The sequence below is a fragment of the Melopsittacus undulatus genome, chromosome 3, assembly GCF_012275295.1.
Source record: "Melopsittacus undulatus isolate bMelUnd1 chromosome 3, bMelUnd1.mat.Z, whole genome shotgun sequence".
NCBI lineage: Eukaryota > Metazoa > Chordata > Aves > Psittaciformes > Psittaculidae > Melopsittacus > Melopsittacus undulatus.
In genome coordinates, this window is record NC_047529.1 from 66,171,134 (window position 1) to 66,189,422 (window position 18,289).

At 40.5% G+C, this 18,289-nt stretch overlaps 1 protein-coding gene across 1 annotated transcript; it reads right to left on the bottom strand.

The window, feature by feature from the left end:
- Positions 1-302: 302 nt before the first annotated feature.
- Positions 303-17,412, bottom strand: SERINC1 (serine incorporator 1). Its single transcript, XM_005154717.4, has 10 exons — positions 17,278-17,412; positions 11,965-12,126; positions 10,441-10,634; positions 7,332-7,411; positions 7,020-7,157; positions 5,942-6,111; positions 5,599-5,689; positions 4,358-4,499; positions 4,016-4,246; positions 303-1,938 (listed from the first exon to the last, which is right to left on the bottom strand). The coding sequence occupies exons 1-10, from the start codon at positions 17,314-17,316 to the stop codon at positions 1,800-1,802; spliced, it is 1,386 nt and encodes a 461-aa protein (XP_005154774.1). The 5' UTR covers positions 17,317-17,412; the 3' UTR covers positions 303-1,799.
- Positions 17,413-18,289: the final 877 nt, after the last annotated feature.

The window sequence follows — 18,289 nt, forward strand, 5'->3', positions numbered from 1 at the left end:
CATCTGCAATACCAGAGGTAGCAGGTGAAGTAGTTAACAAACGTTCCATGTTCATGTTTTTGAAGAGATGGCAGCAATAGGGCCCAGAGGGAGGAACTGGCAGAGAACTTGGCACTGGGGTTTGATGTGACCTCCCCAAGAGCTCAGCAGTACCTGCCCTGTAGGCAGGTGTATGCTGTAGTGCTACTGCTGTTACATCTGGGATGATAAGTGCCATAAAACACTGCCTGGGAACAGAAGATGAGAATACAGCACAAAACCACAACACAGTTCACATCCGGCAGTAATACGAGACATCAAGACACTGGACATCATCCAAATTTATTTATTAATAAGGTAACAACATATTCCAAATTATTACAAGCCTTTACTTAATCCTTCCATTACCATCTCAAGTTTGTCTGAGATGTCAGACTCCTGCTGTAACTGTCAGTGTTCAGGTGCAGAATTAAAAGCTTAGAGAATAATTGGCAACAGGAAGTAGAGTATAAACACCACAGTAACATGATGCCTGCTGAAAGCTCCAGATCACCCCCAGCCAGGCTGCTCCAGCCTCAAGTTGCAGCAAGTAACAGATACTGAGAAATGCTTCAGTTACAAAGCAGCAAGCACAAAAGCATTTAAAGTTTTGTAACTGCACAGGAACTATACAGTATTTTAATCAAATGGATTAATAGCTGATGCCTAGATCTAGACTGCCTATGCTCAAGTCTGTCTCTGGCAACAAACAACAAGCAAAATACCTAATACATTAAAAGATTTCAAAATTTAGAGCTGCAAATACATTAAGGGACACTGAAGCCTCAGTTAATACAAGCCTCCTTCAGCTATGCAATTTCAGCACTCCTTTTCCCCTGCTTCTTTTTTACTTGAACCACAATACTCAAAAATGCCTCTAAAGGGCTTACACAGTTTTCACCACTCTCCTCCTTGCAAACTCTTGTGATTGTAGCGTAGCCAAGAAAGCGGCACACAAAACAGCAATAAATTACAGCACAGCTATCCCATTTAAATTACTTTAGAAAATAGTAATAATACACACATGCACATTGTAAACAGGTGCCTTAAAAATGTGCTTCTAAGCATGTGATGCCAGGACCCTTCTTGCCAGGGCATCTGCTCTCCTCTCTGCAAGGGTCCACATCAGACCCAGCAGCATGCAGGAGGGGAGGACAGCAGCTCTGCTGTAGCTTCAAGCACAAGTTTCTTCATTTACCATCTGTGCTAAAGGTACTGCTGCCCTTGAGACAGACAAGGGTCAGGCTGCCAATGCCAAAATGCTGCTGCAGGATGCCCAAGAACCCCCAACATGCACCACTTTAACAATGCTTACTCAAGACTTGCTTTGGAATCAAGGCAATAGGGATGATCAAAGGCAGCCTCTCCTTTGCTGCCACAGCCTGATCTAACACTGGTTTGTTACCCTAATTAACAACACTTGTACATTTTTTTCCTACAACTACTTAATGCAATTGAGATGGACAAAAAAACCCCCCAACACCCTACTTTCAAAGGGTCTTGATCTTACATCTAATGCTCCCAAAGCACTTGATCTAGGAGTAATCCTATGAAAACCATCATGACACCAATTGTCACTGAGCTCAGCTAGAAAAAGTCACCTAGTGAAATGACAAAAGATGTGATTCAAGGTACTCATGCAGAATAAAGCAGGGTATCCTACACGGACGGCACACACGTGCACACACACATATTTACAACTGCACTACTATCTGGAATACTGTTTGTCTCAAAGACACTGTGAATGAAGCTAACAGAGTCTCCCTAGAGAGCAGCGTGGCTTAGTCAAAGTCACGGTTTGTGAGGACCAGCGGAGCAACCAGAGTCCACACATACAGCATGATGCCGATCCAGCTGGAAGATATCTTCACCCAGACAGATGGCCATTTGCTGGTCATGGTTTCGTAAGAAGAATCCGGACTGTGAAAGAAGGAAAAGTGAAGATTTGCAACCTGTGTCTGAACAAATACTTATGTAGTATACCACTCTTCAACCCTGTTTGCACAGTAGGTCATTTCCACTTAAGCTCCACACCTCCAAGGACACTTCTACCCTTCTTCTGGGCAGTTCCCACCAACGTGTACAAGAATGCCAAGAGTATGTTGGTGTCACTGGAAAGTGGAAAGCAACAGTACCCCAAAAAATAGTAAGAGAAGCTGTCAAGCAGTAGAAATAATTGCATGGAATCTCTGAGGAAGTCTGTGGAAAGGAAGGGAATGGGTAACATTTACAGATACAAATAATGCATTTCACCTTGTCAAAAGACAACACCTAGAAGAATTACTACTCTTGATGTCACATTGATCCACACAAGGCACAGCAGGACTGTCTAGTAAGAGTCACTTTTAAGAGAACACCTTTCTAGTGTTGCTATTTTGATACAAATGTCCTTTAAGATGATAAAAACTGTAATTTGTATTTTCTGAACTCTGAAGAGAATCTGTTCAAGCTGTTAACATTAAACAATTCCCACTCAGGAGGACTGTTCTATTGTGAGAATTTTTTCAGGAGCAGACAACCATATTTCCTTCCACCAGACTCTACCACAGAATGGCTGAAGTTGGAAGGGACCTGTGGAGGTCACCCAACAACCCTGCCCAAGCAGGGCCACCTACATCCCGCAAACCAGAACTGTGCCCAGATGGATTTTCAACATCTCCAAGCATGGAAGCTCCACAACCTCCCTGGGCAGCCTGTGCCCTCACCCTCTCAGTGATAAAGTGCTTCCTGATGTTCAGAGGGAACCTCCTGTGTTTCAGTTTCTGTCCCATACCTCTGAGCACCCCTGAAAAGAGCCTGTCTCTGTCCTCTTTGCACCCTCCCTTCAGCACTTATATACAGGGATAATATCCCCTGAGCCTTCTCCAGGCTGAACAGTCCCAGCTCCCTCAGCCCCTCATTGTATAAGAGATGCTCCTATCCCATCATCATCCTGGCGCCCTTTGCTGGACTCTCTCCAGTATGCCCATGCTTCTGCTGTAGAGGGGAGCCCAGAACTGGTCCCAGGACTGCAGGAGTGGCCTCACCATTGCTGAGCAGAGGGAAGGATCACCTCTCCCTCAACCTGCTGATATAACATGTCCCATCTCTCCTTTCTCCAGCTCTCTGTACCAGACATGGGCCTGGTGGTTACTTATCTGTAGTTGTTACAGAATTTAAGACTCTATTCGGGTCATTTCAGCAGGAAGTATTTCAGCAGTCCAATAAATCATAACGATTACTCCAGAAAATACAACAAAGCACTTGCGAACAAGGCTGGCTACTCCCAGTCTTCAAATACAACTCATTTAATATAGATCAAACAGTATACTTCCCTTGGGAAGTCCCATTCCAGACCTACATTCCTCACAGCACACAACTTACCTCCTTGTCCAGCAAGAGATGGCATATGTTGTGAATTAAGTTTAGTTATCTGAACTCCTTTAACTGAGTTCTTTTGAATGGGTGCTTTTGCTTACCATTAGTAGTTCCTTAGCACGGGAAGCTGAAGTTACTAGAGCCTTAGGCCACAAGAACATAACTCCTACCTAGATAAAGCTGAACTTAATTTACAACCTGCACTTGTTTAGTTATGTAAACAAAGGCCACGAGACCCTTACACATTGGAAGATAAAGGAATCTGTTAGCAAAGAATGACAACTGGAGAGATAAGAAAAGGATAAGAAGAGGCTCAGAAAGAACCCAATAACTGACAGAAGAACCCAGACCAAAATTTGCCATTGGACCAAGAAGCATGGGCAAGGAACATGCTTGGCTTGAACAACGTGATGGTCTGGTGCATAGAATGCAAGAGTACAAAACCCCAAGAATCTCTGTTCTTGGGTCCCTCATTGGAGGCACACAGCTCGAGCTGCTCCTACTCCTGTACCATTCAGTTACATTATTTATCTAAGAATCAGATGAGAGATTCTGTTGTGGGAAACCTGAGGTGGAGAATTTTCTTAAACAGTATCTTGTATGCTTATTATTAGAAAAACATGTTATCAAATGTAAATACCTGTACCAGTTGGTAAGTGTCATCATGATATACAGTGATGCCAGGAAAAGCATGAAATGAAAGAAGGAGTAACTGTAAGTAACTCCATCCCTCTCATTATCTATGGCTCTGTGAACATCATCTCCATCATCAAGCGAGCCGTCACTCCTGGGCATTCCATCCTCTATCAGTGTTGATTCATCACTGGTCAGCATCAGCTTATTCACTTGGCTGTTGTTGGATGTTCGGATGCTGCATTTGACATGAAAGGACACAGTACAGTTACCCAAATACAATTCAGTATCTGGCAATGAGAAGTATTACAAGTTAATAGGACTTTTTTTTTAAAAAAAAAAAGCTTACCTTGAATAGAGAACACAGAGCAAAAACAAAACCAGTCCTACAATTCCTTGTGCATCCCACCACTGAACTACCTGACCTTCAGCTGGAATGGTGGTGCTGTTGTAACCAATGATGCTCAGCAAACTTGGGTTACAGCGCCTGTCTGTGGGAGATACTATGTTAGGACTTCAGTACATTTCCACATCGAATGCATGGTAATAGAAAGGAACTGTGACAGTCTTGAGGTAAAAAACAACCTTTAAACCTGATTTTAGCCTACTGAGTCTCTCTAAAGCAGGCAAATGAAAGTATGTGACATAAAAATCTGTCCAAGCCGATAAAAGGATTTTAAACTTCTATAAGATATGCATTAACTGCATTACTGTTTCATCTTATAGACAGATACCACAACATAAAAACACTCTGCATATTGAGCTTTACAAATTCTACCATTAGAAAACAAGTTTGACCACAATATACTCTGTAGATGGGGTACCAGAGTCATCTCAGAGTTGGAAAATAACACTACAAAGTCAGATTCATATTACCAACAGCTCCCAGTCCACCGCCTCCACAGATAACATAGATGAAACAGCTGAGAACAGCAGACCATCCTATTTCCCCATAATTACTGCAGGAATTAGATATGACTCATATGTACTATTTACACAAAAGCACAGAAGACTGTCCATCATTAAAGATGAAAGGGCCAGAGACCAAGTTAAAAACACCAAAAAAAAAAAAAAAATCAATATTTGACAGCTTAATGACCAGAATTTCTGCATTTTTTTAATCTTTTTTTTTAGAGATGCTCTGCTGTTTTCAGACACAAGCAGCATTTAAAACATTTATTAATACATTCTTTAAAATCCTCTGTTTGGAAAAATACAATCAGTAGCATCTCAGTCACCAGTAAGAAACATGAAACTCAGTGGGGAGATGAACCTTCCAGACACCTGGGAAGAGCTGTGGGAACTTGCACCATCTAACCTTCAGAATACTGTCCTGCCAGTAAGAGATCAAAATTTTTCCCTATGATAAACACAACAGCGAGTGAAAAACACATTATCTGTGGAAGAACTATTTCTTCAGTATGATCACAGAAAACTGGGGAGGGGGAAGAGAACACTAACTAATGAGTCCTGCCTCTATCTTACACACATTGTGGTAGCCCATTCAAATACTGCCCTGCAAAACTATAAAAATACAATCTACTGCCAAACTGGTTACCCAAAAAAAACATACATTGCTCCTGTACTTACCTGGTTCATTGGTCATAGCTGACCAAGTCAAATACATGGTATAAACTGTGATCACAGAAGATTGCAGCAAACCAGATCTTGGCTGAGATTCCTATGCAAAGTAGTCAAGGAACAGCAAAGTTAGTCAATTACAATTCTCAGGCACAATTATATATTTTATTATATATAATAGACTATATATAATAGGTTCCTAAAACTGATAATAAAAAAAAACAAACTAAACAAAAAACAAACAAAATCCCCCAAAAAAACCCTAACCAAACAACAACAACAAAAAAAAAACAAAACAAAAGGCAAAAAAAACCCCAAGCAAATCTAGAAGATAAAAGAATTAAAACTATACCTGAATCTTCGGCAGAATTGACATGACAGAAGCACCAATACACAGCAGCATATTAACACTGATGAATGTCTTGTTTTCAGAACAGCCTTCCGGATGAGTGTAATAAACATAAAACAAGACAATAGCTACCAGAGACAGCAGGTAATTGACAGCTGTAGCTGACAGCAGTGCTGTGAAGAGACACAAAAAGAGTTAAGCTGCTTAATAATGGAAAGTATTAGAATTGAAATAGTATTACATGGCTCTCAGGTTTTGGATATGGTATATAATTACAACTAGCAACTCTGCGCACTGAACACAAAGGAAGTAAGTTTTCAATATTCTGATGTGTTAAAAAGAAAGAACACAATAAATGGGAAGCCTGAAGCCATACTAGATTCTATGGTGCTCAAAGAGCAACCAGCGCAGCAGGTGTGAAAGAACAGAGTTATACTACACACACTCTTAAAAAAGAAACTGAAGAACTACTTCTCTAATAGAAGGAAAACCAAATGTTATTTCCAAATTCCATCTTGCTAAAAACATTAAAGAGCAAAACAGCCATTGCACGAAGATAGGCCGTGCTGTCTTTTAAAATACCTAAATTATCACATCTGAAATGATTTATTAAAATTAACATGTATTTCCTTTACTATATCAGCCTTTCACTCAGCATGTACATTTGAAGAATGACCGACTGGCAGACAGAAAGTAAAACACAATTATTTGAGATATTTATGCTCCACATGAAGCAGGAAGAGGCTAGTTTGGTTTTAATCAGTGATAAGGTGTAACACAATTTATGGCTGAAAAAGAAAAAAACAAAAGACAACACCTACAAATGTCACTTCTTTGCTACCACAGACAAACCCTGCTCCCAGAAATTTGATCTTATTGCTGAGAGATTGCTGCCCCTCTCCCTTGCCCCCCTTATTTGACATCAAAAGGACAGCACAACAAAGTAGAACTACACCATCTGAGAAAGTGATACTTATGCATGAAGTAGCCCTTCTGCACTTTTGTATAATGCACTGCTTGGTGAATGATTTAATATAATGCACAACTAAATCTAAAACTTGCTTGTGGCCCAGTCATTTACCTGCATACCAGCATCTTGAGTTCCCTTCCTCCATTTTTTCAACCCAAGATTCATTCCAGGAGTGAGCAAAGTCAATAAGCAAGACCAGTTGAATAAGAATAAAGCAGAATGCTCCAGCCATACCTACATAAAACCACACTAGAAGAGAAAGAAAACAAGAAGTTAAGAACCACAGATATGTCTCTAAACAAAGAAAAGTGCTGAAGTTAAGACAGCTACAATTAAAGTTCTAAGACATCAGCATGCACTTAGTTTAACTTTAAAACCATTTATGATGGCACCATGATACAGCAAAAGGACGTATTCTCTTACCAGTTGTAAATGGTCCCTCAGGTATGAAGAAAGCTCCAACACTAATTGCAAGTGCTGTTGCAAATTTGAAGAACCAGAATCTAAAGGGAAATTAAAAAAAGTCAGGCCACTGCTGAAGTCTGATCTAATTCACCAAACTTGAAAGTAACAAATTACACCACCTTTAAGAATGAGTGAATTAAAGACCCCAACTCTTAAGTCTTTTGGTTAAAAATTCTTTTCTTACCTGCCCAAGATTTTTGTTCTTATTATGCTTAAACTGTCCTAGACTGACACACGATTTGGCACATTTCCCAGGGATATCTCACTCACATATTATGAACTAAGCCAGGGTGAAGATAATTGAGAGGATTTATGTTTGCTTGGGTTTTTTTTTTAAGGAAGTTTTTACCTAGCACACTGACATTACTGAGCTGCTTGCATATGAGAAAAACAGGTTAAAAATCCCTACCTGTTTTTAACATAAAACCAAAAAGTCAGAAGATCTGTTTGGTTCCCACAATGACAGACAACAGTATGCTGGAGCTCCCTGCCAGTCTTAATTCACTTCCTACACGGAAGAGATGTACAAAAGCCTGGATTCAGACTTTTTAGGCCTACACCTGCTGAGGATTTATCTTTCACAGAATGGATACAAAGAAACTTTAAGTCCCTGTTCCAGGGCAGTAGCATTGGACTTTATGTGTTTCCAGTAGAAGACAGAGTCTTGGATAAACAAAACAGATCAGATGCTTCCTAGAAAACAGACAAGGAAATATATTCCACTAAAGATTTACTAAATTCTCTCCAAATACAGAATGTGTACAAATATACCCTGCATAGTAAACTTCAAATAAGAAAGTTACACCAACAAAACTATAAGAAGCTGAAGATGCTTTTTTCTGATCACAGTGGCAGGCAGCTCCAAATAGAGGCACAGTATCATCTACATGTACTTCAAAGCTGAATATAACACAAAAGACAGGTACCACACTCCACAATGTCAGACTCTTGGATGGTTTTCCAGTTTTCTATCCCTGCCCATCTTTCATCATACTTTGAGCAAGTGGAATCTGTCCTTCTGGCTGTTACAATCAGGGGATGGTGATCAGAGAAATACATTCCAGTTGTGGGGAGAGGAACTACATGAGATGACTGAGTGAAGAATATAGGGGAAAATGGACTAATTCACTGGGACACAGAGAAGTGACTAAACCCACTTTGAAAGCTGAATTAACAACATTCATGGTATAATAGAAGCCTCATTAAAATTAGGTTTTGAATCCATATATTTTTTTAAATCATCATTCTCAATTTTAGAAACCAGAACATGTTCACGTTTGATTAAATCTAATCTCTAATGTCCAAACTCTTTAAAGTGATCTTAACACTCTACCCATATGATGTGCAACAGCTGAAAGCACTTCTCATCTGAAACACCACCTACATTCTGTATGAATTCTGTGCAAGCCAGCAACAATCCTGTGAATACATTATAACTGATTTTTTCTATTAACCCAAGGCTGGAAACCATTTTGAATACTGCCATTAAAGCCAAGGCAGCAAGCACTGGCACCAGACCACATAACTAGGCTTAACTGGCACATGAGTATAGAAAAGTTAGTACATATCTATGGGAAAACCCAATATTCTTAACATTTCAAATCACTGGCAGAAAGATGACATCATGAAGTATTACAGAAGATACATACAATTCCGAAAATCAAAAGCCCTGGTTTTCATCAAGCTACCTGTATTGGAACAACCAGTAATTACAGAAGTGTTGGAAGTAACATTATTAAGTATTGTACCAGTAATAAGTATTGTTTTTCCCTCTACCCTGGTGCTGACACTAGACCGGCTAAGAGTAAACTGCTACAGGTTGCATAAAAAGTACCAACATTTGTACTGGAGAGCACAACCCCAGAGAAGGACATCAAGAAAATCCCGAACACTTAATAAGCAGTTTCAGGTTTAAAAACCAAACCAAACCAAACCCACCAAAAACCACAAAACAAGCAAAAAAAAACCCCACCCCACCCCAAAGTGCTGCTATAGAATGTATCTGGACTATTTTCTTCATGCATGTACCAAGTATGCCCTTCTGAACAAAGCAGGGTGGAGAGAAAGGCTGATCTGAGTTACTGCTGCTAATGCATCTTAATATTGTACCCAGCCTCTTTTTTAAGACCAAAACAAACAGAAGAAGCAAACAAAGCAATACTCTGCTCAATCTTAATTATTTTCCTTTCCCCTACAGCAATCATGTGAAGATTTTTCTCATTTCATGCTAGAAATGTTTAATCTTATTACACTGATTTTCATTTTTATGGCTTAGCTGTTCATAGCTTCCATTAAGTATAATCAGTTTGAAAAAGTAGTCTAAGCAATCACTGTGACCACCAAGACTAGGCACTATAAATAATTTTATGCTTTTTAGTGCTATTCCCTATTACAGTTATTTAAATCTCCTTGGTTCAAGAAGCTATGTTACACATAAGCTGAGCTTGGATGAAAACTACCGCCTATGTCAATTTCACTCATCTTCCATCTGATAATTCTAACTATAATGCAATACAAAAGAATAATGTCTGAGCTTCCCAGTAAATTTAATAGATAACTCATACTTCTTTATGAGGTGGGAAGAATGAAGAAAAGATAACAGCAGGAGAAGAGATATGTATCTATACAGACACATATATAAATTGTAAGTTTCAAAATAAAACTGTTCAGAAAAGTGCAAGCCTTTACAAACATCAAAGCTAGGAGTGTAAATCCTCTTACAGATGGACAGATGAGGCTTTTTAATCTTTCAATTTGTTGAAAAAATCTCAGTGGAATGAATCTTAGTACCATGTCTAAATTTTGTCATGTTTGGACAAAAGCAGAACATCTGACCTTGGAAAACCTCTGGACAGATTATCCATCGTCAAAATGGATCTTTTCCTCTTACAAAAATTAATCTGCCATGTCTAAGAACTTTGAGTGCCCTCTACTGCAACATTACTCCTCTAGCAACTATGCAATTCTGTTTGTGGAACAGTAAACATGACCAGTGTGCTTGGCCGCAGGCTTTATTTCCACAGTAGCTTTACCTCATATGCATTTACTGCTTGTGTCTGTATCTTACCCATTGTGCACCGCTGCTCTTGGGTCATTGCTGCTCTTCACTTTGATCATCAATAAGGAGAAGAGGAGGAAGAACATGGCCATACCAAAGCACACACGGTACACAGCTTTGTAACCAACCAGTACATCGCAATTCACGTGGCCGTACACACCAGGAATAGTTGTTCCCATACCTCCATCACAAAATCCAGGGATCTGTGATAAATACAAGACACTTCAGTGATCTGTAAAAGGCCTCCTGTGAGTAAATATGTATTAATGATTTATGAATATTTTAACGTTAAGCAACTATTACCAGTTAGAAAATACAATCCTGAAGGGCTGTACTGTTATTTACATGATAACTAGAATATTAAAAACATTTAAGGAAAAAAAAAATCCCACATAGGCAAATTCTAAACAAAACCAAATCTTATTAATGGGGTGTGTGTGTGTGTGTGTGTGTGTGTGTGTGTTGATATTAGCAATTTCGGAACTTCTCATGGAAATGCAGTTTACACTTGCTGCTCTGAATCAGGAGATAAATAAAAGATCTGGAATTTAATAAATTTGATTTGTCAGCTGCTATCAGGTAGTTAGGAGAAGGCAGCCTGCTTACCTCTCTTTAAAATAGAAACAGCCTCCCCATCAAAAAATCAACATCAATTAGAAGTATCTGTAACCTCCATACGAAACAGCTAAGAATATCCTTTCCAGTCACTACCAGGACATGAACAACAACTTTCTAAAGTCAAATCATATTCCAGAAGGATGTAATTTTCTTTCCTAGGCGACTAACATGGTTCTCACAGAAACTCTAATGTAGTTATTACACCACACCAAAATAACTATTTACAGATTAATCATTTGGGGGGAATAAAATCAAAAGCACACCTAACAGAAGTTTGTATCACCTAGAAACAAAATAAAAACAGCAAATCAATCACTAACAGAACCAAGGCACATGCATTCCAAGCTCAGTGAACCTATATGCACTGCCATAACTCAAATTATCACTCAGTAATTTTACATGCACTATCGTGTCTGCATATAACTACTAAATTGTAAAATCCTACAAGCACTTCCTCATTTCCTTAGAGAAAAATATGCTACTATTGTTAGTGAAAAATATTTTTGTTATGCATTTGCACACTCTAAAATACAATTTTAACCAGTATAGCAGAATGAAACTACTGTGGTTATTTTTTTATTTTATTAACAGGAACCAAAACCAATCAAGTGTCACAAATACAAGCATCTAGATAATGTATAATTTTCTTGTTTGATACAAAATCTTGTTTTTTTCTCCTTTGAGCTGTTCAGGAAGAGGTGCAACTTTTATCTCTAAATAGTACTTCTCATCCATGCAGTGATGGTCCCATGAGTTCTTTGTTTATAGGATCTACAATCAAATTAATGGTGACCGTGAAGCACAGGAGGCAGCGCAATGACCTATTTCCAAATAAAGCCCGTACTTTCAAGATGTCATTTACTATTGTCTATGACATTTGTTCTACCACACATGTTAGCAAAGAAGTAACCTGACCTTCTTCAGCTGCTCTTCCATGCCTGGTATTAGCATCACACAGGCAACACTCACACCGAGAAGTAAAAAGAATGCATATATGAGCCGAGTTATGGTGGAGTTGTTTCCGCTGGGGCAGCATCGGCAGAGCAGGCATGGCGCACTTCCACATAAGCATGGTATCTGACAGAAACAGAACATACAACAGACTCTTTAAAAACTTTTGTACTGCTAGATTTCAGTATTTAATCAGGCTGTGCAGATCATCAGAAGATACAATGGAAAATTACTCATCCTGTGCATTCCATTACTAGTGCAGGGTAAGTCACTATAACATATTTACAGAACCCCCTCACAATCTTGGCAGTGCTTCCTAATGCACCACCATACAATGAAATTAGTGCTATGTCAAAAGTAATCATTTATCCATTCACATGAAATAAAGACTGGATTCTGGCTCATTTGTTCTCTTGAATTTTATTTAATTTCAGCTAAATGAGATGCAAGGATTGCTTTTAGTTAACAAGTCCATCCTCCCTTCCACAGCTGCAGAGATTAAACAAATACTGCAGAGAAAAAAAATATTTGAGCACAACTGCCACCTACAAACACGTCCAGTATCTGGCAGAGCTGGGCCACAATCCTCACTGGTGAGGATTCATAAACATCACCCTGACATAGATACCAGACAGCAGAACCCAGCTTCTGCCCCAGCTCACCCACAGGACACCTCCACCATGTGACAAAAGCTATGGCTGTTAATCACAGCAGTGAAGACACCCAGTCAGTCACATCAAAACATGACTAGTTATACAGCCACATGACCAGTGCACGTCAATCATGCAGCATGACTGGCATGTGTCAGAACAAGTTCTTAAAGATTTAATCACATGACAGTTAAAAACGCCAGCAGCGTGCCACTACCAGGAAGGGCCCAGAGCTTGCATGAAGAGCAGACAGACTGCCACAACACTCCCAGCAGCCTCTGGAGAAGCCCTCAGGAAAAGGCACAGATGATGTGTTCTTACAGGTTCAACCAGACCCACACACTTGGTCTTTTAAATAATTTCCTTGTATTCTTTTTGTACTTGTGTTCCTTTCTGAGGATGGAGGAGCCAAGAATCTTCACTCACTTTGCTACAGAATCATTTTTAAATAAGCAAACTTCAGTACAGATTTGTCTTGCTAAAAAAAGTGAAACAAGGTAGATTCTCATTATAACTATTTCAATATGTAAAAGATATTATGTTGACATTTTTTTACTTCCTCCTCCACTCAGTATCATTATAGCACAAAGAGTATGAACATGCTGATTCCAGGAGAGGGATTTTACAGTGCAACAACTTCCTCAAGGAGGTGGAAGAGTTCATCACAAGGTTTTCAAGATGTGATTGAACAGGGTGCTTGCTCATCTTACCAAGGCTCCCTTTCCCACAGAAGGTTGGACCAGATGATCCTTTGAGGCTGTTCTGTGACTGCAAGCAACTACATTAGGGCACCTATGTTTAGTATGCAAGAAATGTACTGCAAATATTGGCTTAGGATGCATCAGGATTTTATAGTACTGTACGTATTCCAATAGTTCCTCAACACACACAAAGAACCTTTCTAATGAAGAGTATTTCTATTCTATATTCAAAAACTTACTTTCTTGAAATAACTCTTTCTACATTAATATCATTAAAGATCCTGCCAAATAAAAGGCTGAGTTTGGTGGAAAAGAATATAAACTTTAGGGTCATCTGCTGCAGAAAACTTGATGCAAGGACCCACTGGTATACAAGTCACTTCCCTTCTGAATCCCAGTGGTAAACTGTTTGCTAAGTGTCTAAATAATTCAAGCAGCTTCCTCCCAAGCCCACACAGAGGAACATGTGTTTTGAGAGACATGGGAGGTTTGCAGTAGATGAAATAAAGATGACTGTCTCCACCTCAATAGGCGACAACATGCCTCATAAGAGGCAATAAAACTCATGTAAGTGTCTCAGCTCCAACAGCTTCCAAAACATTCTGCCACCAAGAAGCTCATCCTTACAAGCTGAGACCATGCACATGTCTGAACAAGAGACACCTATTGATTACTGATACTACTTATACAAGTTGGCCACTTCTACAAGGAAATACAGTATAGTCCAAGTCCCTCTTTCTTTTGGCAAGAAAGAACAAAATACATACCATTCCAATCAAATGTCATCATACTACTGGCAAAACCACTTCTAACAAGTAACAGACTTCCAAAAGAACAGAAAGCAAAGAATATTCAGGCCATAGAAGTGAGTTTATCAGCAGAGAGGACAAGAACAGGTTGTGATGCTTTCTTCCTAAATTCAACACCTCCTAACAAGAATCCTACAGTACAAACAGTAAGATACTACCACAGAAATCAAAGCTTAACTCCCCAGGTGAGACTCAGCTTAATCATAGGTGCACACAAAGAGTTACCCCGCAATTAGTTTTGAGACTGTTTTGTAAGGAAGTTCAGACAACAGTTACTAAGTCACAACCACCGGCCAGTAACATCTGTACCTACCACCTCATTTTTCACCAAAACACAAAGGGATACAAGGAGCTCAGTGGTGTTTGCTAGGGCAAAAATAATAAAAAATGACCCACACACCTATTCTGGGAGCAGCCAGCTGGGCAGACAAGTTAATTCATGCCTGCTAAACTAGTCACTTCATTCTCTCTGGGAATTGCAGGAGGAAGATATAACAAAATGAATACTGCAGTAGAAAGAGAGAAAAGCCAACAAAACCACTGAAAATCAAGTGTTACTGCCTCGATGTATATAGAACAAGGTTTTAGTATCAAATATAATCCTCTTACTGGGGTAATGACTAAATGATTATATACTGAATTAAGTATTCACAAAAACACTAAGCCCTCCCCTGCTGGGCCTAGTCAGGTTTTAGCTACATCATCCCTACAATGTGCTTAAAAGAACCAATTTAATCAAGATCTTTGCTTTGCTAGAGAATATTAAAGTGAGCAGAACAGCAGCTGAGCTATTCCATAGAGCAAGAGAGGGAAGACCCAGCAGCGTGAAAATGGCATTGTCTGACCAATCAGGATCAAAGTCATCAGGATCATAAGACTTCTAGTGAAATGACAGTGCTCTTAAGGCCTTTCCTCCACCCCACTACCCATCTCTGGCATGCTCATATGTGCTCTTAAAAGCAGTGAACTGAAGCACTGCCTGCTCAGCACAGAGCAGGGTAGAGCTATAACCAGCACTAACACCACACACACACAAAAAAAAAACAGAATAAAAGGTATAAGACCAGATTGCCAAGGTCAGGTACCTAGAGCAGCTCTGCAGTGGCCTTGCAAAAGCTACACAGCTGAAGCAACAGCAACAGCAGCATCTTCTCAGACAAAAGCAGAGCAGTTCTCCTCACCATGGACAGTCCACACTAGCACAAGCTCTGCTCCTTCTAGTTCCCCTGTTGCTTCACTCTCACGCTTTGCTTTCTGGGTCCCAAATGGCATTTATACTGACAAAGCCTTAGAGACCAGTGCAAACAGACTTCTCCTGTAAAAACTATCATACACAAGCTTTATGTACTGATTAGCTGTGGTATTAACTGTGGAAAGAAAATCAACACGTTAAAGCCATAGGGAAGAGGAGGAAGGAGAAAGAATTAAAAAAAAAAAAAACCAAAAAACCCCACACCATCCCAATTTGCTTGAGCACTTTAAAAGAAGGTATTACCCACTGTAAATCTTGACTTAAGATTACATACTCATGTAAATCATTCTGGTTAAAAGACTATTACATGTATTTCTCTGTACAGAAACAAACACTAAAAATTAAGACCAAGTAAACAGATATTCTTCATGCACTACGAACACCAGCCAGTTTATCAGAAATGGCTGTTTATGGACTTGAAAATGCAGCATATATTAACTCAAGTATGTGAATTAAAACCTATAGTCATACTGTCACTTTGTATTTGACAATAATTAAAAATGCTAATGTTAACTATATTCAGCTAGTAATTAAAGCCTAACTGGCTAATCCATTAAGTAGCATTTTAAAAATTAAAGCAAAATGAACACTGCCAGTACTTCCTTAACCAGGTATTATCAGTGTTCTAGTCACTCATTGCATACATATCAGCCAGGAAACTTAGCTCATACAAATTTACCCATCTTTTCACAGAATTCAGACAGGAGACTAAGGAGTTAAGTATCATCTCTGTAATTAAATATCACTCTGTACTACAGGAACCAAAATCCATATATTTTGGCAGCACAAATACTGAGGTTTCAATAAATGAGGCTTTCTTAGACCAGCATGTATGAACTGTTTGAATACACATAATTTCATTTAATCCAGGTATAGTACAATAATTTGGGGTTGGTAAATTCAGGTTTTCACAATCACACTGACATTTTTAAGACAGAACTCTAAAGATTCATAATCCACCTGATTGCATCTATTTGCACAGGCAGTCGAGTTGGAATGACCTGTCACCACTTAAGCACCAGATAGACACGCCTCAAGTGAGGACTGCCATACAGGCTCTCTTTCAACTTCTGTGCTCTTCTGCACAGTGCAAACAAGTTAAAACCACATCGAACTACTGTTTCCCATGAAGAAAAATCACCTGACGATGTTCAGCATGGTGGCGACACACTACCATAGACAGATACAGAGCGCTGCGAAAACGATGGCTCAGTGAGACAAAGATGCTATGAAGGGTGGAGCTGCTCAAGACAAAGCCGTAAGAAAGAGGCATTAAATGCAATCAGCAGGATGAAGAAAACATACGTGGTTTATTTTTCCGGAAAGAAGCACTAAATTCCTAAGCATTTAATTAGATTTTTACTCCTTTACAGATTTGGTGCGGGGGAACTCAGTGGACACAGACACCTCCCACACGGTGAGGCGAAACAAGCAGCGACCAGCAGCGCTGCAAGCCGGCCTGTCTGGTGAAGTACCAAGCTCCTCACCCGGCTTCGACGGATTCCTGAAAAAGCCCAACGGCGGAAGAAACTACCGCGGTCTTGTCAGTCAGTCCGTCCGTCCGTCCCCGTTCCCCCCCACATTCTTTGGGCCTGCCTCTCCCAGCCTGCGCTAAACGAGGCCTGTCCCAGCGGAGCAGCTGCCTCTCAGGACGGGACGGGGGAGAGGGCGCACGGCCCACGCTGGAGGAGGTGGGAAGGCAGCGCCACAGACGCGCCCACCCCAGGGCCGGTGAGGCGACGGGCGAGGCACGGGGAGAGGTGGGGGAGAAGGGGAAAGGGAGCAGCACCGACCGCCTGCTTGGGGCCTGCAATGGGCAAGGAGAGGCAGGGAACCGCCGCACCGCCCGCCAGCCCCCGCCTTACCCAGCTCGCCATGGAGCAGAGGCCCAGGACGCCCCCCATGGTGGCGGCGGGCTCAAGCCCCTCAAAGATGGAAGCGCGACTCCAGCGGCCTCTCCAAGGGGTTGTTTACCGCTCCCTACAGTGTTTCCGGCTGCGTTGACGCAGCACCTAACGTCACTTCCGGGAGAGGCAGGGGAGGTGGGGCGGGGCCTGAGTGGCTCCGTGGGGTCACACAGCCGGAGCGCCCCCCACAGGCGGGCACACGGCTCCTGGCGTGGCCATCGCACAGCGGCTGCCCTCGCTGCGCTTCGGCCACCGGTGGTGGAGGTGAGGTGGTTGCGGCGCTCCCGTGCTTTCCACGAGTACCCAAAGCAGGCCCTTCCCAGCACCTCCCGAAGTCGGCTGATGGGCTGGAGATAGGTGGGGGCTGTGGTTTTCCCTGCCTGAGCGGTGCTCACGGGTATGAAGGACTGCATCCCATATAAAACCATGCAGGAGTGTGGTGGTGCGATATAGAAGGTGAACACAGCCTAAAAAGAAAATAGAAAAAAAAAAAAAGTGTACCTCAAAGATCTTTAAAAAATAATTAGTAATCATGGAACAGAAAATGTACACTTTATATAATTATATACTTTATATGTTTATATTATAGATCTGGTAATACCAAGGGTACTGTCTCAGCTGAAAAACAAAACTATTTCCTATGTCAAATGTATTTTAAAACCCCAAAAGCAAGCACCTGAGAAAGACAAATAATTGAGGTTTTAAATAAAATACTTAGAAGTATGAGACGGATCATTTCACATGGAGTTCTATAGTACCATTTTACAAATTAAGAAACATCTTTGACTCACGAGTTTCTCTCCTTGCTAACATATGCAGTGATTGCAGTACTACATACTGAGCTGCTGCTCAGATTGGACTTGTCTATGAATATAGATAAATCTATCATTTGTAATTGATTTAAAGGGCAATCCTGTTTCCAAAATCAAACATGAAAAGATAAAAGCTAAGGAACTTTTGCAGGCTGAAG

Coding starts and splice junctions, on each gene's coding strand:
- SERINC1 (XM_005154717.4), bottom strand. CDS start 17,316: ATGGGGGGCGTCCTGGGCCTCTGCTCCATGGCGAGCTGG. Junction 7,412..10,440: donor AGAGCAGCGGTGCACAATGG/GTAAGATACAGA, acceptor ATTTCCCTTTAG/ATTCTGGTTCTTCAAATTTG. Junction 6,112..7,019: donor CTCAAGATGCTGGTATGCAG/GTAAATGACTGG, acceptor GTCTCTTCACAG/CACTGCTGTCAGCTACAGCT.